Below are 25,885 nucleotides of genomic sequence, written 5' to 3' on the forward strand. Positions count from 1 at the left end.
GCAAAAACAGCCTGCTGTCCACTTCTGTACCAGTCTGAATCAGCCTGCACAAGTCTGTCCAGCACCTGTGAACTCTTCTGCAGCAACTGTACCTTCTGTACCTGGCTGCCCGTACACTGTACGGCAGCCGTACAGTGTGTACTTGCTGGAAAACACAATACACAGCCTGAACAGAGCTTCTGCGCAGCCACCAGCAGCAGCTCTGTGCGCCGCCAGCAACAGAGGAGAGAGAGAGAGAGAGAGAGAGAGTGTCCTGCTCTGGCCGTACAGTGCTGTACGGCTGGATCCACTCTGAAAAACAGCAGCCAAACTGTTGTACAGCAGTCGCCTCCTCCTCCTTCAGCTTTTCCACGCTAGGAATCACAAGCGCATGAGAGAAGCTCCACTTTTGCTACACGACTCCCCAAAAAGGGAGGAGAGAGAGTGAAGAGAGAGAAAACCTCCTTCCCAAGTTAATCCCTAGGGCCCCAACTTAATAAGTTCCCTAGGGCCACTAAGGCCTAGGGGCAACTTTCAATAAACATTCAAACTTAATGTTTTAATGTTCCCCCTTCACACCTAGGGTTGTCCACACATCTTAAACACTGTCCGGGCACCCCCCATGTGAATCATAGAATATTCTGACTCTGCAACCACCATGCCCACACTTGTCCTGCTCCATTTTCACAGGGCCATGACAGTTGTCCTATCCAAAAGCTTTGCCATCCACCAATCACCTGCAGTCTCTTTAAGATGCATACCCACATGCCTAAGATTTCTCGGTAAATTCCTCAATGCAAAAGGCTATTTCAAATTGCCTTACGAAATCAAGTGGCTTGGTAGTATCCAACTTTCCATTATAGCTCTCGAATTTGATGTCCTTGTCCCCTGACTTGAACTCTTTGGCCTTCTTGCTATGACGAGCATCCCGACGCTCTAATACATCATCCTCCTCGTCATGTCTACGGTGACGACGGTGCCCAGATCTAGGGCTGATTTCCCGTGCAACACCTTCCACTATGGATGGAACTTTAGGAGCAAGAACATACCTAGAAGGTGGAGACACCACTGACCATAGTTGTCACGGTACGAAAATACGATACCGTATGGAAATTTTTGGTACGATATGAAATTTTTGGATACCGTACGATAAAATACGGTTTTTTTTTTACACTTACAAACTATAGCTTGAATGTGAGGAAAGGTTGGGGGAGGCGAGGAGTCTACAATGCTTGAGGAACCAGAACATGGGGATGTGTCTCTCCCAGTTGGATCTCCCAATTGTCTCCAAAAAAGAACCTGCATGGGTAATTCAATACCAAAGGTCTCCCAGTGTAGCGTTTATGACTACGGGACCGTCCTTGCACAAATATGAGCAATGCATCTAGGGTGATAGGTTTAGAGACTCCTCTCTAGATCAAAATGGCCATGTCCAAATCTTCTCCCTCGTACATAACTTGAGGATCTAACTGTCTAGCCTACCTATACCAGGGATGTAGCAAGCTTCTCTCATCCTACCAATCATGTGTATACTACCAATCTACCTTGCCAGATTTTTTAGGTCTCTCAACAATCCCATATGGAATACTCAGTGGACACGAAAGTTGCGAAGTATTGTGGGCATTTGGGATCTTCGTTAAGCAAGATTTCTATATTTTTTTAGCATTTGGAATATTTTTTTCTCAAGGTGGGGGGAGGGGGGGAAGGGGGAAGAAACTCGTGCCGTACGATATCATACGGTACGAATGGGTTCGTACCGATACAAGAAACAACTATGGCTCCAACATTACTCCGCAGCAGTTTGGGAGCGAGCAAAAGCAACGTACCAAGGAGATTGTGGACACGTGGCTACATAAGTGTAGGCATATGCTCACTTATGGTAGTGCTATGTGTGAACAGGGCTTAACCAAGGGCACTTTTTTCCCATGTGGTTTTTCCCCTTGGACATCAAGTGTGAAAGGACACTCTGACATATAATATTTTGTACTTCTATATTATATGGATGTGGCACACATGCAAGAGTTGACTTGCATTTTGTGGATACCACACTTTTGGCTCTCTCTCTCTCTCTCTCATTTCTGTGTGTGAGCTTCTCTACCCTGCACCTAACCCTAATGTGCAGGTTTGTGTGTGTGAGTGTGTGAGTCCAACACCCAACATTTGGTATCAGAGCTGGGAGCTGGGAGCTGGCCCTGGAGTGGTGGCTGTGCAGAAACTGCAGAAAAAACTGCAAAATTCCGTCGACGTTGTGTTTTTCCATCGCCTGCGAATTTCCGTCACCGTCCGTCAGAGGTTTCCGTCCGCCAGTTCCGTCCAACTCCTCCACCGTCCGGCCGCCAAAAACAGGCGGCACTAGTGGGGAGCCCACCGCCTCCGCCCAGCCTCCCGGGCGGCACCTCCTCCGCAGCCGGCGCCGACCAGCTCCGTCACCGTTCCGGCCGTCGACGTTCGTCCTCCACCGTCGACGTTCCTCCTCTGGCCGTCGCCCGTCCCAAGGCCGCCGTCTACACCTCCGTCGACGTTCTGCTCCGGCACAGCAGCCGCCGGCCGTCGACGATCGTTCTACTCCCCGTCAGCGCTCCACCCGCCGGCGACCTGCCGTTCTGTTCCGTTCCAGTCGCCGTCTGCTCACGTCCGGCGTTTCCGTCAGCGCTCACTGTTCCGACCAGCGTCGTCCCCAGGCACCGGCATCCCGTCCCGTCCGGCCTTAGTCGGCACCGTCACCGTCGCCTCTTCGCTCCACGCACTCTGATCGCCCGACGCCTAAGCGCTGTTCGCACCAGCCTTAACGGCTGGGCCCCGTCACCATCAACGCCGTGCTGCTTCCACCGTTCTGCCCGCACGACACCTGCACAACACCTGCAAACCAGCTCGACTACCCAACATTTACATTCGACTGCTTGCAAGCGACTCCAGCTCTCCAGCACCCGACTCCAGCGCTCAGCAGTCCTACGCTTCTGGCTCGCCCGACACCAACGCCCATCAGCTCCGTAAGCTTCAGCCCAGCTCCCCGTTGGCTGCCCAAAGCCATCCGCCGTCCAGCTGCCTCCGTGTGCTCCCAGCCTACACTCTGCAAGCCTGAAGGTATTTCTCTGTCAAAATTTTTTATCAAACACAAATACAAAATCTGCAGCCATTGCAGTGCAGGTCATATGCCGATTTTGCAGACAATAAATACTGTGCAATCAGATTGAAAAGAAAATTGCAGATGAAATTTGGGGGTTTTCAAAATTGAGGTCAAAATCAGCAAATTGAACCTCTCTAATTTGCAGAAATTTGGGGGTTTTCAAAATTGAGGTCAAAATTGGTAAATTGAAGCTCATACATTTGCAGAAATTTGGGGCTTTTGAGGAAATTGGCAAATTAGATGCACATTGAAGCGATTGGAGTGCATAAAAATTGGGGATTTTCTGATTGGAGCATGTAATTGGGCATTACAGCTGCGATTTGTCGCGTATGTATACACATTGAGTGTAATTGGACAATTTGGTGCAGGTTTACACTTGCTTTGATTTGCAGGCATACATTTGCTCAGGACATTTGGTTGCCTGGCAGTGCACATTGGTGCTTGGTTTGCTTGTTGATATATTTTGTTGACATGGCACAGAATGCTACGGATGTATTTGGTGTGCTCACCCAGGAGGACAAGCTGGATGGATCTAACTACTCCCTCTGGAGTTTTATGATCCGTAATTTGCTGGTAGCCAAAGGGCTTTGGGGCATCGTGTGTGGTGATGACACACGCCCACATACCATTCAGCCAGCCACGCCTCAAAGGGGAGGTGCTCAAAGAGCTCCTGATGTAGATCCTGCTCCCACACAAGAGCAAAAGAGATGGGACTCTAGAGCTGCACAGGCCATGTCATTGATAGCCCTTTCAGTGAAAAGGACTATTATTCCGCACATTCGTTCATGCAAGACATCGAAGCTTGCATGGGACACATTGGAAGCAATGTATCAGGTACGCAACGAGGCAAGAGTTGCCTACTTGAAGAGGCAATTGGATCTTCTTTCTATGGATGAGGGTGACTCCATGGCAGATCATCTCACCAAAGTGAAAGATTTGCAGGAACAATTGCTCAACATTGATGAGGTTATCCCAGACAGACAGATGGTCACCAACACTCTTCATTCTTTACCGCCTTCCTACTTGGGCTTTCACACCTCTCTCAACCTCTCGATGAGAGGAGGTGGTGATCCCGTCACTTTTGAAGAGCTCGTGGGTTTACTCTTGCAGGAAGAACAAACAAGAGCAAACATATCGAGCAACCGTGGTGGAGAAAAGGCATTTACAGCCAAGGATAAGGGTAAAGCAAAGAACTTTAAGCATGGGGGACAACAGTCTAGCAAGGCTGGTCATGGACAGCCCTCTTCTAGTGGTGAAAAGTCTGACAAAGGGGATGCAAACAAGCCCAAAAAGAAGGGCAAATGTCACTACTGCCATAAGCCTGGACACTACATCAGTGAATGTAGGAAAAGGATTGCAAAAGAGAAAAAGAAAGAAGCAGGCAATGCAGTAGCAGACTCTTCGGATGACAAAGCAAAGCAATCAGCTAATGTAATCCAGGAAGAGTACACTTTTTTGGTCACATGCACTAGTGACACACCAGGTGCTTCGGACACTGATATGTCTTGCATTGCATCTGACAGACAGAATGCATCATGGTATTTTGATAGTGGTGCTTCGAGCCACATCACTTCATGCAAAGATGTATTTCAGCACTTGGTTTATGCTTCAAATGGCCGCACTGTATCATGTGCAGATCATACCACATATCCAGTAAAGGGAATTGGTAATGTCATACTTATTGCAGCCAATGGTGCCAATATATGTATGAAAAATGTATTGTATGTTCCAGGGATAAAGAAAAATCTGCTCTCCGTCTCAGCCATAAACGACCAAGGTTTAAAGGTTGAATTTGAAGATGGGAAGTGTTTGGTAAAGGACCCATCAAAGGGTTATGAAATAGTCACTTCTGGAACACGATACAAAGGCTTGTATAAGCTGGACAGCTATGACAAGCGCACTTATGATGCAAATACAGTGGCTGGCCACACTCCTGCTATGCATGATGCAGAGCTATGGCATGCTCGTTTTGGGCATGTAAATTTTCAGAGTTTGATGCTTTTGCAGAAGCATCATATGGTTGATAATATGCCGCCTCTTGAGTCTCCACCGAGACATGTATGTGAGGGGTGTATTTTGGGAAAGATGCAACGAAAACCATTCCCCAAAGATGGAGTTGTTAGAGCTGAAAATAAATTACAGCTCATACATAGTGATGTATGTGGTCCAATGCGGACACCATCCATAGGGGGGCATCTTTACTTTGTCACATTCATTGATGACTACTCCAGGTTTGCTTGGGCTTACCCTTTGAAAGCAAAAGAAGATGTGTTTACATGCTTTCGACACTTTGTAGCAATGGCTGAAAATATGTGTGCATGTAAAGTCCAAACACTTCGCTCAGATAGAGGTGGAGAATACATGTCAAATGCATTCAAGGATTATATGCTTCAAAAGGGCATCAAACACCAATGTACTGTGCCTTATACACCGCAGCAGAATGGTGTAGCTGAGAGGAAAAATAGATCTCTCATGGAGATGGCAAGATGCATGGTGAAAGCACAAAAGTTGCCTCACAAATTTTGGATGGAAGCTATAATGTGTGCAACTCATGTGTTGAACAGGTGTCCAACAAAAGCTTTGAAAACCATAACACCATTTGAGGCTTGGTATAGCCGAAAGCCAACAGTGGATTATATGTGTACATTTGGGTGTTTGGCATATGCACATGTGCCAGAACAACTCCGAACAAAGCTTGATGACAAAGCAATTAAATGCATTTTTGTGGGCTACAGCAATGAAAGCAAAGGATACCGTCTTTATAATCCAACTACACGAAGGATTTTTGTGAGTAGAGATGTGGTATTTGCTGAAAATTCAGAACAGCCCATGGTCAGCTTGTATAAAAGCAATGACACAGGCATACAGGACATGTTTGATGGACTTTTACCCATTGCAATTAGGGGGGATTCAGATCAGCCAGCCCCTACACAAGAAAATCCACATGTAGAACATGTGGACCAGCCAGCCATTCAGCCCCCTTCTGTGGAAGAAGTGGAAGATCTTGTCAGGGAAGAGCAAACAGCCATAGACACAGCCAAGTCAGTGCCAAGATGGTTGCTGAAAACTTTGCAAGAAAGCAAACTTGCAGCTCCACTCACAGGTAGAACAAGGGCTAGTTCCAGCCATGCCTTGAATGTACATCGTGAGGAGTCTGCATTCGCAATGGGTGGTCTCTTTGATTCAGAAGAGCCTTCTTCTTATGAAGAAGCACATGAGAATGAGCATTGGTTGCAAGCTATGCAAGCTGAAATTTCTTCTATCATGAAGAATAATACATGGGATCTTGTGGAATTGCCTAAAGGCAAGCATGTAATTGGCACAAAGTGGGTGTACAAAGTCAAAAGAAAGTCTGATGGTATTATTGACAGGTACAAAGCAAGACTTGTGGCTAAAGGCTACTCCCAGAAAAAGGGAATAGATTATGAAGAGACTTTTGCTCCTACTTCGAGAATGACCACAATAAGATCTGTGATTGCATTGGCTGCCCATAAAGGATGGAAAGTGCATCAATTGGATATCAAAACTGCATTCTTAAATGGGGATTTACAGGAGGAAGTATATGTAAATCAGCCCATTGGTTTTGTAGTTCCTAGTGAGGAACATAAAGTATGCAGGTTGCACAAAGCATTGTATGGGTTAAAGCAAGCTCCAAGAGCTTGGTATGATAAGATACATGCTCATCTAACCAGCCAAGGTTTTGAGAATAGTTCAGCTGAAAGCACATTGTATGTGAAGAAAACCGATGCCGATATTCTCATAGTCATCTTGTATGTAGATGACATGCTCATTACAGGTACAAGCAAAGCACAAATTTCAGATTTCAAAGCTGATTTGAAAGCTGAATTTGATATGTCAGATTTGGGGCCTTTACACTACTATCTCGGCATACAGTTTTATGCATACAGATGATGGCATTGTTATGCAGCAAACTAAGTACATAAAAAGTTTGCTAAAAAGGTTTCACATGGATGAATGTAAGCCCATTTCTACTCCGGTAGAACCAGGTGTACGGCTTACTATGCATGATATTGGAGAGCCTTTTGAGGCTGGCCTTTATAGCCAGGCAGTGGGATGCCTCATTTACTTGTGTAACACGAGGCCAGATGAAACCGATCCCGTCAAGTGGGAAAGACTCCGTTGGACATCCACACGCTTAATAGCACAACTTTAAAACCACAAATTTGAAATAGACAACTTAAAACAACTTGAAATTTAAATGAACAAAAATGGAAAGATGGACACCAGCACTGGGGCCGGAACGGGCCGACCCCCCCCCTCAATATATGATATATTTATTGGGAGTATTTAAAGAATACAATGCTCCATGGGTTCTGAGAACCAGATGATGTCCATGTACATATGAAAACAGTACCAAACAAGTAGGCTCGGATTTCGATGAAGAAAACTCGAAGCAGAACGACCACTAGTGTGGTCCAATCACTACGGTCCTGTGCTTTCACTGGACTCCGCAGAGAGCGCCTCACTGGTGTTCCGAGACCACGCACAAACAGGCGCTCTCGTACTAACGCCTGGCTCTCCCGATCTCAGCACCTTTGGACCGAGGTTCGCCAATACAGCTTGGACAACCCGGCACCGAACGGGTGTTGGCCGAGCGGGATGAATCCTTTATCAGATTTAAACATATAATACCTTTCTCAAATCTGAAAATCACTTACTTGTAAATGGTTGATAGGAAACCAATACCCATGTGTGCAGTTCCTAGTGACGAACACCAAGAAGCAACAGCACGTCGAGGGGAGTAGTGGCCTGTAGAAAGATATAGCCTCCTGAAGAAGAGAGAGCAACCGCCTATGAAAGAAGACCCAACCTCTTGCCCAAAAAGAAGTTGGAGTAGCCGCCTTAGGAGAGAAATGCCTTGCTGACTGCAGTGGATGAAAGGCAGCCTGATGGAGGAGATGGAGGCGCACAGTCACCTGCAGGAGAGAAGGTGGTGTAGATGCAAGAGTTGGTTGCCTGGTTGTACAGAAACGCAGCCAGCATCCAGAGGTTCAGTCGCCAGCAATAGAGGTAAAGGCATGCGCCCGTGTGGAAGAGGTTGAAGCAGTCGCCTGCAGCAGTACATCAGCCGCCTCAAAGAAACATGCGCAGCCTGCGTGTAGCACACCTGCAGTCTGTGCTGGCCGCCTGTAGAAAAAGAGGCGTAGCCAGCAGAGAGTACAGAAAAATAGCCGCCTTCAAGCAAAACGTGCGCCGCTTCTAGAGATGGTAGCCGATTCTCACGTAAGATGAAGCGATGGGTGATGGATCAACGCCAGGTAGATGCGATGGCTTCAACGCTTGAAGGGGGCCCTTTTTTTAATAAAATTGAAAGTGGAGTTAACCTTGGTCATACCCACGTTTGCATGTGGGGGATTAGTGGGGGTAGGTGACCATGCCCACCCCCACACTCACTTAAAAGTGGGGCTCCCCACCTTGGCCCCAAAGTGGGTGCCCAAAGGGGGTGCCCACTTTTAAATAAGTGTGAACACCTAACCTTATAAATAAAGGGGTTAGAATAAAATAACATTAAACAACATGTACCATATACTTACCACCTGTTCACATGCACTGAAACTCGTCAGAATACAGAGCAGACTTCACGACTCACTGGCAGGCGTCCCCGCTCAGTAAGTAACACGTCAAGCAGGCAAACACACAAATACATGTCATGCGAAAACAGTTTCAAGCATACAAATCATGTGTGCATGTGCAAATAATAACATGGACATATCTCCCGTTCATGGAACATGTACAAAATATCTGTCGGGACAAAACTGGCACGACATAAAAACATAAAAACCTAGTCTTCCTATGGAGTGACAGTCCCATAGGTAAGACACAGTTCCAGGCACGAATTTCCCTATGGTGTGACAGTCCCATAGGTAAAACACGGCACGAATACTGGCTCTTCCATGGCGTGACAGTCCCATGGATCGAACACAGTCCAGGTCATACACGGGTGGCACTGATCTGGCTCCCGTCCATACGACACCATCCTGCTAACACACGGGTGGCACCAGTCTGGCTTCCGTCCATGTCAGCAAAATACTGGCCTCTTCACATGAGACACCGGCCTGGCCTCAAGTGAACGAGACGCAAAAACTAGGAATGGACCAAATGGTCGGCCAATTGGTGACACCAGACATATCTTTTGGGGTGTCTTTGTTGAGCAAATTCATGCACAGCCCAGGCACAAAGCATTGGCAAGCAGTCAAACGCATTTTTCGTTATCTTAAGGGTATCCTGGATCTTGGTTTGTTCTATCCCAGGGGGGGCAGCTTGCAGCTTTATGCATACAGTGATTTAGATTGGGCTAGTGATTACGATACCAGGCAATCCACCAGTGGGAATTGTTTTTTTCTTGGCAGCTCATGCATATCTTGGTTGAGTAAAAAGCAACCCACTGTTGCTACATCTACTTGTGAGGCTGAGTACAGGGCAGTCTTTACAGCTACAGTAGATTGTGTATGGTTGAGGAGACTATTGGCTGATCTTCGTGAGTGTCAGCAGACACCCACCACCATTCTCACTGATAGCCAGAGTGCTATGGCCGTGGCACGAAATCCAGTATTTCATGCACGTACCAAGCACATAGAGATTCATTATCACTATGTCAGAGAGAGGCTACATGCAAGGGAGATCAGTTTATCTTATTGCCCTACACAGGATAATGTTGCAGATCTATTCACAAAGGCTTTATCTCGAGAAAAGTTTGAAGCTTTCCGCAAAGCTTTGGGCTTACTCTCATACAGAGTGTGATCTGCTACCTTGTACAGGTTCACACTTCCACTACAGGGGGGGATTTGTAGGCATATGCTCACTTATGGTAGTGCTATGTGTGAACAAGGCTTAACCAAGGGCACTTTTTTCCCTTGTGGTTTTTCCCCTTGGACATCAAGTGTGAAAGGACACTCTAACATATAATATTTTGTACTTCTATATTATATGGATGTGGCACACATGCAAGAGTTGACTTGCATTTTGTGGATACCACACTTTTGGCTCTCTCTCTCTCTCTCTCATTTCTGTGTGTGAGCTTCTCTACCCTGCACCTAACCCTAATGTGCAGGTTTGTGTGTGTGAGTGTGTGAGTCCAACACCCAACAATAAGTGGCAGGTCCACTTCCAGTTTCATCCATATGGCGATGACAAAAAGATTCAGTTAGCAGCAGGTTTCCTCTCAAGCAAGGCTTTGCTTTGGTGGAAAGAAAACCTAAACCAACAACCTGGGAACATTGAAGAAGTCTTCAAAAAGGAATTCCTCAAGGAGGAGGATGACTACGACATAGTTGCTAAGTTTGCCAATTTGACCATGACCTCGCAGAACCTCACTTGTGAGGTCTACCTCCAGAAATTTAGAGACTTGCAAATGAAAGCTACGAAGATGGATTCTACTACTCTTTTGGGTTTCGTCATACAAGGTTACCCGACTCGTACCGTTTACAAGTCAAGAATAACAAGTGCAAAACTTTGGACGAGGCCATTCATTTTGCACATATTTATGATGATACGATAGTCTCTTCCAAAACCAAACCCGTAACTGAGCAGGGAAACATGCACAAAAGAAAGTTCTCTGCGCCAATAGCTAGCACAACAGAACGAAATTCTTCGGACCAACCTTCTAAGAATTCTACTTCGACTCCAACAAAGAAAAACCGCCTCCTCAAGGCTTTGAAGCTCAAGAAGGAGAGACGTTGCTTCATCCTGCGAAGAAAAAGGTCACATGCGTAACGAGTGCCCAAAGAAGGGTGGTGCTGCGACCAACTCAGGACCCAAGACGAAGGCAGCCAACCGGTTGTCTTTGACAGGTACTTCAGTCACTGTACTTTCTCGCCCTAATTCATGTTCTAATTGCCTGTTCAACTCTAAGGTTTTTGGCTTGCACGATCTTCTCCGGGTTTATGGAGAAGTGAATGGCCATAGAATCCACATTCTTCTAGACCCTGGAAGCTCACACAACTTTGTTAATTACAAACTCGTGCAAAAATTGAATCTGGACACGACGCCTAGCGATCATACCTATAAAGTACGCCTACCTGTGGGTCAGCAAGTGTGGGATTGAAAGGTGGAGAAGCTACCGATCCGGATTCAAGACTACAAAGATATTTGTTAGAATTGTGCATCTCAGTGTTTTGGGGCTTCTACTATTTATCTCACATTTTATTGTATTTCTCCTATTTATTTGTCCTGTGAGAGCAGTCGGCCAGCTCACTGAGGCACTATATAAGGAGTTCCCCTTTATTCACTTCTTCATCCAATCCACTTGCACATAGTTCAACACTCAGTTGCTAGCCATTGCCATTGTAAAGCTTTACTGGTGTTATAAAAGGCGATCTTGTCCAACTCTCTCTATCTCCTTTGCACTCTCTCATATGTTTATTGTTTATGCTTCTGCCTGTGCTTTCTCCTTCATGGTATCATACGCTTAGGTCCAAGCTGCTCCAAACCTTGCAAATCTGCCCACTTCTACTGTGCGTTTTGCCTCCATCACTTCTCCGACTGCAGATCAGTCCATACAGTTGCTGCGTTTTCAGTACCTTGCTGCGTTTCTGGCCCAGCCCTCTTCTGGTTGCTGTCGGCCAGCCCTACAGGCTGTGTTTAGCTCTTCAGAGGCAGATCTTGAAGTGTTTTGGCTGCGTTTTCTCCTACAGAGGCTATCCGGCCAGTTTTAGTGGCTGCGTTTTCTTCTACAGAGGCAAACGCTGGAGTTGTGGCTGTGTTTTTTGCACCAGCATCAGATTTGGTGAGTTCTCTTGCATGTGGAGTTGCCATACAAGTGGCTTTACATTTTCTTCTTCCTCCACGAGTCCTTGCCCTTCTCGTAGGAGGTTCCCACTGGATCTTGGACTGTTTTGCTGCTGTCCCGCCTCTCTCTCTACGGTTTGAGAGGGGGCTGATTGTTCTTGGTGCCTCGCTTCGTTGGAAAGCACTTGAGAGAAGTGTTTGAGAGCTGAAAGTTGTTCTTTGCTGCTGTGGATATGGCTCACTCCTGTACGAACAAAGATGACAAGTTGAAAGGACCCAACTACGCTCATTGGAAGCTTTAAATGCAGGTCTGGTTCATCCACAAGGGTTTGTGGGACATTGTTGAGGGCACTAAAAGGAAGCCTGAACGTCCTCAAAACTCTAGGTGGTTTACTCAGGATATCAGGAGGATGAATTTACTATGGAATTACAAGACTGGGAAAATCGGGACTTGAACGCGCATTCTGTGCTTGTGCGGACCATCACCGAGGAGGTCTCACCGGCCGTGCAAACTCTCTCCAGTGCTCATCGGGTATGGTCAAAGTTGGAGGATCTCTTTGCACGAGATTCATCGATGAGGGCAGTTATCTTGCAGGGGCAGCTCTACGGTTTGTTATTTCCTGAAGACAATTCCATGCAATCTTTTCTCATGAAGGCCAAGGTTATCCATGCTTTGTCCTCTTCTCAACTGCTGCTCTTATCTTCACCAAGCTTCCTCTGGACTATGATGTTATTTCTCGATCTTTGCGGTGCCAGGTCACATCCACTCAATTGGATTTTGATAATCTTAGCTCCCTACTTTTGGAGGAGTCCATTCTCATCTCACAGGGTAAGTTGAAGGTGTCAGTCAACAGTTCTGACCAAGCACTTTCTTCAGTTCAAAAGAAAGGTCGGAGTCACTATTTCTCTTGCGGAAAAAGAGGCCATCTGTCCAAGGATTGTTTGACCAAGAAGAAGGACAAGACCAAGGGCAAGGCTTCATCTTAGAGAAAAGGCAAAGACACGACACAGGATAGTGATTCTAGTACCACTTCTAGGGCTCCTTCCGGCTCAGGAGACCCCAAATGGTGTGCTTCTCTAGTACCCATGCAGTTTCCCCCCATGTGCTTCCAGCCAGAAGAGGCTTGTGGGAGGGAGAGGGGGCTGATTACAGCTCCACCTACTGGTGCATGGGGATCATGATTCGGAGTTCCAAGCATTAGACATCTAGCACGATGTCACCATTTGGTCCATCTCCATTTTTGGAGCCACTTCTATGGGACTGTCACTCCATACAGCGGCTAGATTTATGCCATGTTCACATGGGGCCACGCCAGTGTCCCATGTGAAAGGGCCAGTTTTATGGTGTCACATGGGCGGGAGCCAGATCAGTGCCACCCGTGTGCGACCAATGCTGCGTCACATGGATGGGAACCAGTTTCGTGCCACCCGTGTGTGATTTGCTTTGTGCTGTATGGACGGGAACCTGTTGGTGCCACCCGTGTATGGCCAGGATTGTGACATGTGAGGTCTTTGACCGTAGTAATCACAACCTTAGTCTAACTAAACTGCACTTAATGATGTTTAAGAAAGACAGATAGTGTCAATGCAATGCAATGCAACTATATTAGATGAATGGGATCTGAATAGATCTATGATGCTGTCCTAGATGACTATCCTTCTCGGGATGAGAGGAATAGGCTGAATGCTGATGCTGAGGACTGTTCCTTGCTCCAATGCTGAGGTCCACCCTTCGATACCGGCTTCCCTCTATGTAGGAGATAGGAATGATGAACTATATGCTGAATATGCTGCCTATATGCTGAATATACTGATATGCTGGATGAACTGTTGTCCCACTGTCTTTCCCTTGTCTCCTAGGAAGGAAACGCTGAAGGGATGGCTTTGGGACTAATGCTGAACTACTGAACTGAAATGCAGATGCTCTCCAGACGGAGATGATGCTCTGTGCGTTTGCTGATCTGAAGGAATGATGCGCTGAGATGCAAAGCTGGACTGAATGCTGATGTCAAGTGCATCCCGCACTTGGATGCCACGTAGACATTTCTGTACAGAAGGTGCAGGACCTGGGATGGTGAACTCGTCCCATGTGAGCCCAGTCCGGGATGAGCCAGCCAGGGATCCATCTCAGTCATCCGAGGTTCAGGTGTGCATTGTCCTGCACATGAGTCCAAGGTCAGGTGTGCACTGTCCTGCACATGAAACAGTGCTAGTCCGCGCTGCGAGTCTCCCTCTAGAATGATGTCAGTGGTTCAGTGTATCTGGTATGGTACCGGATGCCAGATCACTGAGTAGATTATGTTTAGGACAAGGGGCCAGCCCATAGGGTTACCCCGGAGCTTAGTATGGGTATGGGAATGATGTCAGTGGTTCTGTGTATCTGGTATGGTACCGGATGCCAGATCACTGAGTAGATTATGTTTAGGACAAGGGGCCAGCCCGTAGGGTTACCCCAGAGCTTAGTATGGGTATGGGAATGGTGTGAAACCATCCCCATGTGGGCCAGTAAGGCCCAGGCTGGACCCACCAGCCATGGAAGGGCTGTGGGACAGCCCTAAGGCAAGAATAAGGCCATTTTCAAGAGGTTGCAGCCTTCATAAGGCTGTAGGGCAAGTATGGGGCAGCCCATATAGGCTGCCCAGCCCATGGATTGTGGGCAAAGGCTAAGTCCAGCCTTCTAGAAGCAAGCGCCTACCTCCCCAGCTTGCTAGGGGAAAAACGCAGCATTTATTGGGATTTAATTGAGCATTTAATGCTGATTTTGCTCAGTCGTGGGAATATGCTGCTGGCCGCCTGCTCTTATGCTGGCCGACTGCCCCTGAAGGGTAGTATAAATAGTAGAGGTCCACAATCCCATCATTCATCTCATTTTTTCACCAAGTGCTCAAGCAAACCAAGGGGCCAAGACAACCAAGGGCTTGCTAACGCAAAGGGGTGAAGGATTCAAGTCAAGGGCAAGATTTTCCAGCCAAGAAAGGTCAAGTTTTCTGTATTTGTTTTTCAGATTTACATCATTCTAATAAAGCAAATACACCATCCGTGGTGGGGGCCCTACAGAGGGTAATTGGGACCCAATACTGTGTCCTCTCCATCTCCCCCTTCTCTCTCTATTTTCTGCACATCTCCTTTCAGTTTGTGCGTTAATTTTCGTCGCGAAAAGGTGCTGATTTCTGAGTTTTGAAGTACCGATCCTTCTCCGAAGCTTCTGCATACTACAGTGGTATCAGAGCCTACTTCAAGGACAAAGATTCAGCAAAGAAAACCAGAAAATTTTTCACGCTCGTGTGGTTGGTTTTTAGACGCCGGTGGACTACCCCTTTCGGAGTGACTCCTGTCCCTCGAAGGACGGTTGGTTTTTAGCCTCCGGAAGCCTCCGGAAGTCTCCCACACAGATAGTGGATGGTCAGATTGCGTTCCGGAAAGGAATTGCATTTTCCCGCTATGGCGAGCTTCGGCGACGAGAGAGAACCAGAACCATGGGACCAGAGTGCACCAGGCAACCCAACTAGGGCACCCGGCTTGAGTGTCACAGACATGTTCCAGCAGAAGGTGCGGATCTTGGCTCTAGAGGAGCGTACCCGCCCTCCAGCGTCGCGTTTTCCATCTCCTCCTCCCTCTCCCCCAAAAAATTTAATTTTTTTTGAAAAAAAAAATATTTTTTTAAAAAAAACTTTGAACAAAAAAATTTTGAAAAAATCTATACGAGTACGTGCAGTATTCCGTATGATAAGGCATCGTACGCCGTACGGAAACAACCCTGTTCAAGACATCCTTGGAGTACCTCGGATATGTTGTTTCAGCAGACGATATTTCTGTGGAAGTTATTGTCAATTGGCCAACTCCCACAAACATCCATGAGGTTCGTTCTTTCTTGGGACTTGCCAACTTCTATCACACAAAGGTTCATCGATTTTCAGAAATAGCTGCTCCTCTCACATAACTTTTAAAGTCCGCTCCTGCATTCAAGTGGACTGAAGCCGCAACTCAAGCTTTTGAAAGTTTAAAGACAGCTTTGACCACAACTCCTATCATGGCTATTCCTGACCCTTACTCTGCCCTTTGATGTTTATACGGATGCTTCCGATATTACCACTAGTGCCGTCTTGATGCAACAAGGACGTGCTATTGCATTTGACAGTCATAAGCACTCTGCGATTCAAGTAAGATACCCAGTATATGACAAGGAATTTTTGACTATTGTTCATGCCTATCGTGCGTGGAAACATTATCTCCTTGGTGCGGATTCAATGGTGAAAACAGATCATCATTCTTTGAAATACATCTTCACACAACCAGTTATGAATGCTAGGCAAACGCGTTGGGTCGAATTCTTAGCCAATTTTCATATGACAATTGAGTATGTTCCTGGTCTTACCAATGTGGTTGCGGATGCTCTCAGTGTATGCCGCCAGCTTCGGTCTTGGCTATTTCTACAGTTGAAATGAATATACCTCAAAGTTTCATGGATCGTTATTCAAAGGATCGTGATTTTGGAAATGCATTTCAAATTCTCAATTCTCAAAATGCAACTCCTTCCGAATTGAAGATTTATGGAGCATATACATTAGTGGATGGTTTACTATATTATCAAGATCGTATTTGTGTACCTCATAATACTCATGTTCGAAGAGTCTTGGTGAAAGAACATCACGAGATCACTTATGCTGCACACCCAGGCATCAACAAGACGTATCGTCTTTTGACGGCTACATACTATTGGCCTCAAATGAAGCAAGTATGTTATTAAGTTTGCCACAGCATGTCTGTCGTGCCAGCATATGAAAGCTAGCAAACAAGTTCCAACTGGTCTTCTTCAACCACTTCCAGTTCCCAATGAACGCTGGGAAAGTATTAGTCTAGATTTCATCACTTCATTGCCACATTCTTCTAAAGGCAATACACAGATTCTCGTGTGTAACATGCGGAAGCTTCAGAGAAGATCGGTAACTTCAATGCTCAGAAATCAGCACACTTTTCGCGACGGAATTAACGCACAAATTGAATGAAGATGTGCAGAAAATAGAGAGAGAGAGAGAGAGAGAGAGAGAGAGAGAGAGAGAGAGAAGAGGACACAGTATTGGGTCCCAAATACCCTCTATAGGACCCCCACCACGGACGGTGTATTTGCTTTATTAGAATGATGTAAATCTGAAAAGAAAATACAGAAATCTTGACCTTTCTTGGCTGAGAAATCTCTACCCTTGACCTGCAGTCCTCCACCCCTTTGCTTTAGCAACTTCTTGGCTGTCCTAGCCCTTGTATGCTTGAGTACTTGGTGAATTGTGAGATAACACAATGACTAGAGCTCTCACCTATTTATACTTCTAATAAATAGCAGTCGGCCAGTTTATATCCAGGCGGCCAGTTCACTTTTCTGCCACGACTGAATATTCAGCATTTAATGCTGAAAAATCACATAAAAAACCTGCGCTTTTCTCCCTTGAAGACTGGGCATCAAGCGACTGAAGCTCTAGGACTAGGCACTGATTTCGCAAGCACACTGGGGGCTGGGCAGCCTGTATGGGCTGCCCCAAACTTGCCCTATAGCCATACAAAGGCTGCATCTCCTATATGTTTGCCCCTAGGACTGTCCTACAGCCTCTCCATGGCCGGTGGGTTCAACCAGGGCCTTCCTAGCCCTCATGGGGGTGGTTTCACACTATCCCCATTCCCAGACAAAGACTTGGGGTAGCCCTATGGGCTGGCCCCTATTCCTAAAAGCAAACCCTAACTATCTACACAATGATCTGGCATCCGGTACCATACCAACTACACAAAATCACTAACATCATTCCAGAGGGAGACTCACAGCGCGGACTGGCTCTGTTTCATGTGCAGGACAGTGCACACCTGACCTTGGAATCCTGTGCAGGACAATGCACACCTGACCTCGGACGACTCGGATGGATCCCTGGCTGACTCGTCCCGGACTAGGCTCACATGGGACTAGTTTACCATCCCAGGTCCTGCACCTTCTGTACAAATATGCCTACGTGGCATCCAAGTGCGAGATGCACGTGACATTGTGGTGGTTGACAGATTTTCTAAGATGGCACATTTCATTACGTGCAAGAAAGCAGCCCAGGCTTCGGATATTGCAATACTGTTCATATAATATATCTTCAAGCTTCATGGGTTGCCAAAATCTATAGTTTCTAATCGAGATCCAAAGTTTACATGACATTTTTGGACTTCGATATTCAAGTCTCTTGGTACGAATTTATTCTTTAGCTCTGCTTATCATCCACCGACAGATGGACAAACGGAACGAGTTAATTAGATTCCGGAAGAAATGCTGCGTCATTATGTTCAATCTCGATTAGCTTCATGGGAAGAATATTTACCTTTGGTGAAATTTGCTTATAATAATTCTTATCATTTAGCTATTGGAATGACACCTTTTCAAGCAGCTTATGGCCATACTCCCCTTGTTCCTGCCAACTTTGTTCTTCAACATAAAGTGGCTTTAGCAGACCAACTCATTCAAGAGATGCAAGATATTCTGCTATAGATTAAGGATAAGATGGTCAACGTACAAAAGCAATATCAGCAAACAGCTAATAAGCATCGTCGTCACATTGAATTTCAAAAAGGAGACTTGGTATTATTATATATTGCCCCTCATCGATACAAGACATTGACATCAGTCTTTCCAAAGCTTCGCCCAAGATATTATGGAGCCTTTCGTATTATTAAGAAGAACTCATCTCTCAAAGTATAAGTTGGAATTACCGCCTTCTTGGGGTAGAATTCATCCAACTTTCCATATTTCTTGGCTCAAGAAGTTTGTGGACGGTGATTTTCCAATTTTAGATGTTTTGGATTATGTTCCAGAAATTGAAGATGAACACATACGCTTAATTCCAGAGACAATTCTTGATGTCAGACAGAAAGAAACACGACATAAGCTCACTACATAATTTTTGGTTAAATGGAGAGATCTTGATGATTCTGACTCTACTTGGCAAAGTGATGAAGACTTATAGAAATATCCAGAACTTCTTTGGGAATTCTTTCAAAGACAACCATCTCTTCTTAGCCGGAGTCTTATTTTAAGTGGGAGAGAATGTCACGATTGTGACTAACTCTCTTAATCTCTCCTTAATTACTCCTTAATCTCTCAGTAATTGTAAAGACACCTGTGAAGGATCACACCCTTCCACATGGGTCACTATCAAAGGACATGCCTATTCATTAAAGACACACCCCTAAGTCCTAAGGACATAACTATTGATTCAAGAGCCACACCCCTTCACAAGGATGTGCCTCTTCAATTGTACCTTTTCGGCCTCTATTTAAGAAAGGCCCCTGTCTCAATACAATCATTCAGTCTTTTCCTGTAGCATTTGTCTTATGTTCATTAATCAAGTCTTTAATCATGTTAATTAAGCTATAAAAGCTTTACACATTGTTTGGCTTTGTTTTGCAGGTTTCGAGTCGTGTTTCAGGATTGCTCTACGAGGAAGATTTGTGGGGATTTGACACAATGACACTTGGCAAGGGTTATGACATCATTGCTTATTACATGGACACATAATACCTCGCCTTAAGAGGCTGTTCACACACTACTGAAGCACACTAACTATTCTAAGGGATGGTTCACACACATAAGACTCCGAATATCCAACAGTTAGTTTGAAAGAATCAAATCTTCTGTAGTCATTCTCATTCCTCTTCCTAGTCTCTTGAACATTGGCTGCTGTTGGGACTGTTTTTCTGTTGTGGAACCCCCTTTTTGCATAATTGCAGGTCAGCCTGCTCATGACCAGCCCACACCTACCCGCCTTGGCCCGAACACTAGCCTGGCTGCCTCCGCCTTCTCCCAACATGTTCACTGCCTGTTTAGCCTTGACCGTGCTGCCTGCAAGGTGCCCAGGATCCAGACCAGCCTGATACAACTTACAAATGTGAAAATCCTCAAGCTGATTTGACCTTGGGGCAGCCCGTCCCTAAGGATGGCTGCCCACAGCCTGCTTTTCATGGCCAGACACCTAAAATCCACCTCATCTTGCACCATCTAAACAATATAAAGAAAGAGGTGTGTCACACCTGACCTTGCCAGGAAAGATGTAGACTACACGTTATGATGTTATTCAGGATGGTGTGTCCCATGATATCATCCTTGATGAGTTTGGGGTTTCACCATTTCAATAGAACTTACTTTTCCATGCAGCTTGCAAGTTCTGGGAGGTCACGAGATGGTTTCTCTTTCTCAATATCCACATGGAATTTACCACCCTTTCCGTACAGCTTGCATGCCCCTACTCTCCACCTGAACACGCATGAGTAAACCAACACATTAGAACGGGTTTACTATGTCTCTATTTTTATCAGGCTTGGATTGAGCTTGCCCATCTTCCCACAGACGTCTGCATAGACAATTCCCTGCATAAAGTCTTTAGATTGTTCGGTTACATGTCACACTCCATGAGGATTTCTATTGGTCATAAGAGTCCATCACACAGGGTAAGAATTCAGACGGGACTCTGTGGTGACCCACAATTGCGAACACCCCATAGCATTTTTCAGCTTTCTGAGATAGAGGAAATCGAATCCAAAGGCATTACCTTTTCAAATGCACACCCCATTATGAGATCAAAAGTTGATACCATTGCCTTTTTCAGGGGAGGGGGAGGGGGGTGGGGGTGTGTGGTTGGGCCCCTCTCCTTCTTCACTATGCACCTTGGCCACCTTTTGCAGTCAGGAGTGAGACACCATTGAGATAAGGAGTCCTAGACTTGGGACTAGACATCCGTGGATGACTAGACAGAGGGAGGCCACAGTATTCGGCATGGAGGAGCTCATTGCAGAAGCATACAAAACCTCAATTCGGCATAGAGGAGGCACACGAGGAAAAGATTTATGGCTACATATTATCCGAAGGAAGCATACTAGTACACGTGACAATGCACCAGATCCAGAGACTCACATCACAGAGGCGCATGAGTGGATCTATGATTACACCAGAAAGGTATACTGAAGATCCAAGACTTCTAGTGGCGTGATGGGACCCTGTATCCATTACATGCTAAGACAAAGCCATTGTCTCGTAAACCCTTGTAGCCTGTTTTAAGGCGTGGATAATCTCTCTCTCTCTCTCTCTCTCTCTCTCTCTCTCTCTCTCTCATAGACACACAAAAACACAGACTTTCGGGCACTTACACCAGCTTTACCGGGGATGTTACACTGCCAGAGCATCAAGTTGACTGACCCATCTGGCTGAGAGTCTGGCCGTGCAACAAAACCCTGTGTAGTAGAAAACCAACGATGATTTGCAAGAGGACAGGCATTTGACAATTAAGATTTGTCCTAAAAACACATATGTACAGAAACTGAAAGCACTCAATGAAATGTAAAGCACTCAATGAAATGTAAACAAGAGAGAGAAGACAAACATGGGGGTGGTTTTTCCGCCAGGATTTGCGCTCCTCGGAGAGACGGCCTCGGGCGATTCCTCCAGACATGATAAGACCAAAGGGCACCTGCACTTCAGAAGAAAGAAAGAGAGAGACAGACAGAGCGAAAGAGAGAGAGAGAGAGAGAGAGAGCAAGCGAGCAAATGCTTCAATTCTACGCGTGGGCTGTGGGCACTCTAACCTTAGTTTGTATTTGAATTTCTGTTGACGTCCGCGTCGTACCCCAAAAAGTACTGAATCTCTTATTTTATTGTAAACGGGCTGGAATCCCCTAAAATGGTGGAGATCTCCCCCGCCCAGCCTCGTGGACGGGCTTGCCCGCGCCACGCGGACCATGTGTGGAAAGGCCATTGCATAGACATGGTGGTACACAAGGCCCTTAGATAGAAATGGTGGTACACAAGTAGGTGGTACCCTTTGGATTTATTGTAAAATCCAAATAAATAAAAGCAATAAGCTTTAATTTCATTAAGCACGTGACACGGTCTGGGAGGCTAGATATAATGTCATCTCTGCAGAGCTGGCAAGGCAACTTGATGTACCTATTTCAATCTCAGAAATTAAGATGGCCATAGAGAGTTTGAAACCAAACAAAACTCTTGGATTGGATGGTATGCCGGGTGAGTTCTTCCTTGCATTTAAAGATTGGATTGCCCCTTTCATTCAAAGGGTTTGGGAAGAATCGGTGAAGTACTCTACCCTGCCCACTATTATTAATACGGGAGTGATAAAACTTATCCACAAACGAGGTCCTAAGGATCTCCTTAAGAATTGGAGGCCTCTGACTATGCTGAATTCTGTATACAAAGTGCTCGCCAAAGTGATAGCCTGCAGGATCACTCCCAGCTTAATGAAACACATCTCAGCAGAGCAGAAAGGGTTCATCCGTGGTAGAAGACTTATTGAAGCTGTAATATCAATTTAGGAAGGAGTAGAGTATGCTCAGGAGAAAGGGATTGACTTTATTTTTGCCAAAGTTGATTTTGACAAAGCCTATGATGACAGACTGGAGTGGAGTTTTGTATTACTCAGTCTGGAGAAGATGGGGTTTGGCCCGAGCTTGATCCAGTTTGTTTTAAGACCCTTTTTGGCAACGCTTGATCCAGTTTGTTTTAAGACCCTTTTTGGCAACGCTTCAGCTAGAGTGGCGCTTAACAATTCATTGTCAGATGTTTTCCCCCTGGCCAGGTCGGTCAGACAGGGTTGTCCTCTTGCTCCTCTGCTGTTTGTGATAGCTGTGGATAGCTTGAACTGTATGGTGCAAAGATCCCAGAGACTGGGGCTAATCCAAGGCATTCCCTTTCCGAGCTCAAATGGTGTTCAGATTCTCTCTCAGTTTGCGGATGACACCAACGCCTTGCTCATCAATGATCAGAATTCTCTCCTGACCTTCTGGAATGAGTTGGACACCTTCTGTTTAGCTTCTGGCTCAAGGGTCAATCATACAAAAACCGGCGTGTTCTCTGTAGAAGGAAATCTCCCTTTGTGGCTGACTCAGCAGGGTTGTCAGAGCATTCGGTCTGGTGAAATTTTTCGGTTGCTAGGCATTCCTATGGGCTTCGAAGTTACCCTGAAACAAAGGTGGGACTGGGTAGTTGAAAAATTCAGGGGTAAGCTGAATAGATGGATGGGTATGCAGCTTTCGTTAGTGGGGGCAGTGCTGGTAATTAATCATTTTTTAGCTGCTTACGTCCTTTTCTTCCTCACCTGTTCTTCCCGTTTGCTATTCAGAAACTCTGACCAATTCTCCTTGGAAAACTTCTCAGGTTGGAAGGATTTGCCCTGGATTACTATCTTGATAGGTCACAAATCTGTCAAACCTAAAGGTTCTGATCTGCTTCGCTCTTTATGGAAAGCTTGGAACAAATATCGTGACAAAGTAGGAGTTGTGTGGGAAAGCAGACATAGCTACGCTATCAGAGCCTCCGACTCTCTGTGGTTTCCTCTTAGGCCAGTGCCTCCGGTGTCCAGCATCTCAATACATACTGCTCTACGTATTCACAAGAAGGGAATCAAAGTTTTGGGCTGACATGTGGCACCTTCCCTCCCATAGGTGGATGACTAATGATGAGCTGCTGTTAAAATTCTCTCTCCTCCCTTGGGAAGTGAGGCTGGTGCAAGAACGTATCAACATCTTTCCTAAAGATGTGGCCTGGCAGATTTTAGTCTCCGAGCCCATCTCCCTCAAAGGCTTATGTTGGAGAGGAGGCACAGCGTTCTGTCACCCCCCCCCCCCCGAGTGCAAGCTGTACTGTCTACCCCCGTACATGTGATTCTCAACAAGAGATGGGCAGTCCTCTATGACAAGCGCCAATGGAACTTCAAATTCCGCTCACTTTGGTCTAAAGAGATTCAGCCTCAGAAATATGTGTTAATGTGGCTGATTATGCACAAAGCCATTTGGACAGGTGACAAGTGTAGGAAATGTGGAATCTCAGACGGGGTTTGTGCTAGATGTAAACTTTGCATCGAAGATATTGGGCACCTATTCAGAAATTGTCAGAGATCTGTTGACATATTATCTCCGATTTGGGTTACTCTGGGTTGCCTGCCATCTGCTAAACATCTTCTTCTAGGGGATTCGATTGGGGTGCTCTCACGTTGTTAGGCTGGAGTTAGAGCTGAATTCCTCTGGTTAATTTGGAAAGATAGATGTGCGACTGCTTTTGAGGCTGCTTACCAGATTCCAAATCTGAGAATTTTGTTTGCTGATTTTTATGTGCAGATCCATGACATCCACCTGGTACAGATGAGATTGTATACCACACAAGATGCAGTACTTAGAGAACCTTCAATTCAACCAAGCTATCCGGCACAAGCTCAGCAAACGGGCGCTCCAAATGAACACGAAGGAGGCCTTTCATTTTTTATCTATTTTGCAATCCAGAATTGAAGCTATGCGATAAAGAGTTTTGTAATTGTTATAAGTGTTGTGTTGATCCCCAGCCAGGCTTAGTAAATTTTGTCTCTCTTAATTAATTCTTGCGCTTGTTGGTTTTTTTTTTAAAATAAGCTTTAATTTCATTGAGGTCTTTTTTTTCCAGAAACAGGTAGATGCTATTATGAAAAAGGAAGGCGAGCGGATACAACGTTAACAAAATCTGATCCACGTGACCACCATGCATTTTCACATGTGACCACTGTACGTGCCCTACGCGTGTCCACTGTGCATGCTCTTGCACGTATCCATGCATGAGAACATACCGACAAAACTCTTGTTGGCTTACAGCCTCTTCCAGATTCTTCGTCTTCATCCTTGCTAGAGGCGCCCAAGATCAGACAATGGAGGACCAGCACAGGTATCGATTCGATACATCTCCATTGTTGTCATACAGCCTCTCCCAGCAGCATGCATCCTTATCTACGTCCTCATTCGGCCTTGCAGGTGAAGATGAAGCACAGAGGACCTGAGTAGCAGCCGTTTCTTCTTTTTGAATGTAGAGAGACTTCTTGCATCCCATGTGAATTGATGTTCCTGAGCTCGATTAATGTCATTTTTGGACTGGTATGTGCCTGAGAGGGGGCTTGAGGGCCTCTTTTTTTAAAACCCAGGCCCCATAGTCTAAGTCCTCTTCTTTCAGCCTTGTAGGTGGCTCCCACGAACAGCAAGTGTAGAATCCATCGGCGGCCATCCGTTGAAGGGAGGAGGCAGGCAGGATCTAGTCTTCCTTAACGCTAGTTCCTCACCTCTGCCAGCCAGATCACTTTGGCTTATCTTTATCTTCAGCTTGTCTGGAATGGTTCCCGGTTCCTATCTATATGTCGTTCCTCTTCTACACCTCTTGGGCTTTGGGAGAGAGGTTTGATTACTGCTGCATGTTAATTGCTTCTAAAAGAGCTCTATCCTTAGATAGGATGATATTAATCTTGTCTCTGGTTTTTTCTAGTTTTTCCAGGGTGTAGTTTGAGGCTCTCTTTTGGAGTTTGAGCATTAGCCTACTCTCCAATCTGAAGAGGGCTTGGGTTTGTTTAGTCCAGTACCTGTTGCATGTAGTTATTAAACACACTGTGAGAGGGGGACCCTTGATTTCATAATTGTTGAAAGTAGCTGAAACCCTTTGTATCCAGGCATGCCAGAGATACTCACATCTGATTACATTCCAGAGTGCTCTAGTACATCCTATGTTTTTCCCTAGCATTAGGTTCTTCCAGTTGACATCTTTACCCCACCTTAGGATAGTGGAGTGTAGCTCTTTGAATGTGTTGGAGATGTGCTTACAGTGGAAGAAGATGTGGAGGTCGTCCTCAGGTAGACTGCATCTTGCACATTGATCAGAGGAGATGTGAAATTTTGCAGCCTTGCTCTGTGTCCATATGGCTCTGTAGGCTATCAGCCAAGCAAGGCATGATTTCTTGGGGTCGATATGTGTGCTCCACAGCTTACTGAGAATGTAATACCATTTTTTCCTATCCCAGTTGGTGTTCCATCGGCGGTTGAGAGTGACGTGGATTGCGGGAGCTCTTTCGAATTTGGGAATTGGGAGAAGGGGTTTGTTCTCTATCCATTGAAAAGCTAAGATATTGAAGGATGGGGGTCTGCTAATTTTCTAGATTTCCTGTTGGTTCCATTGAAATGCTCTGCTTTGGATTAGATCTAACTCTGGTGTTCTATTGT

At 45.8% G+C, this 25,885-nt stretch overlaps 1 protein-coding gene across 2 annotated transcripts in view; it reads right to left on the bottom strand.

Moving 5' to 3' along the window:
- LOC147607109 (SUMO-conjugating enzyme SCE1) overlaps positions 1-21,464 on the bottom strand; it is a 34,495-nt gene extending 13,031 nt beyond the window's left edge. The window contains exons 1-2 of one of the 2 annotated variants that reach the window (XM_086791357.1): positions 21,250-21,456; positions 21,017-21,100 (exon numbers count right to left, since the gene is read on the bottom strand). In XM_086791357.1, coding sequence (XP_086647483.1) covers positions 21,017-21,100; positions 21,250-21,318 — 153 coding nt within the window. In that variant the 5' untranslated portion in view covers positions 21,319-21,456. Of the gene's footprint in view, positions 1-21,016; positions 21,101-21,249 lie in introns of both variants that reach the window. The other variant, XM_086791358.1, reaches the window with a different exon arrangement.
- Between the last annotated feature and the right edge of the window lie 4,421 nt (positions 21,465-25,885).

Source organism: Cibotium barometz, chromosome 56 (genome assembly GCF_041138505.1).
Source record: "Cibotium barometz isolate CiBa-2024 chromosome 56, ASM4113850v1, whole genome shotgun sequence".
Taxonomy (NCBI): domain Eukaryota; kingdom Viridiplantae; phylum Streptophyta; class Polypodiopsida; order Cyatheales; family Cibotiaceae; genus Cibotium; species Cibotium barometz.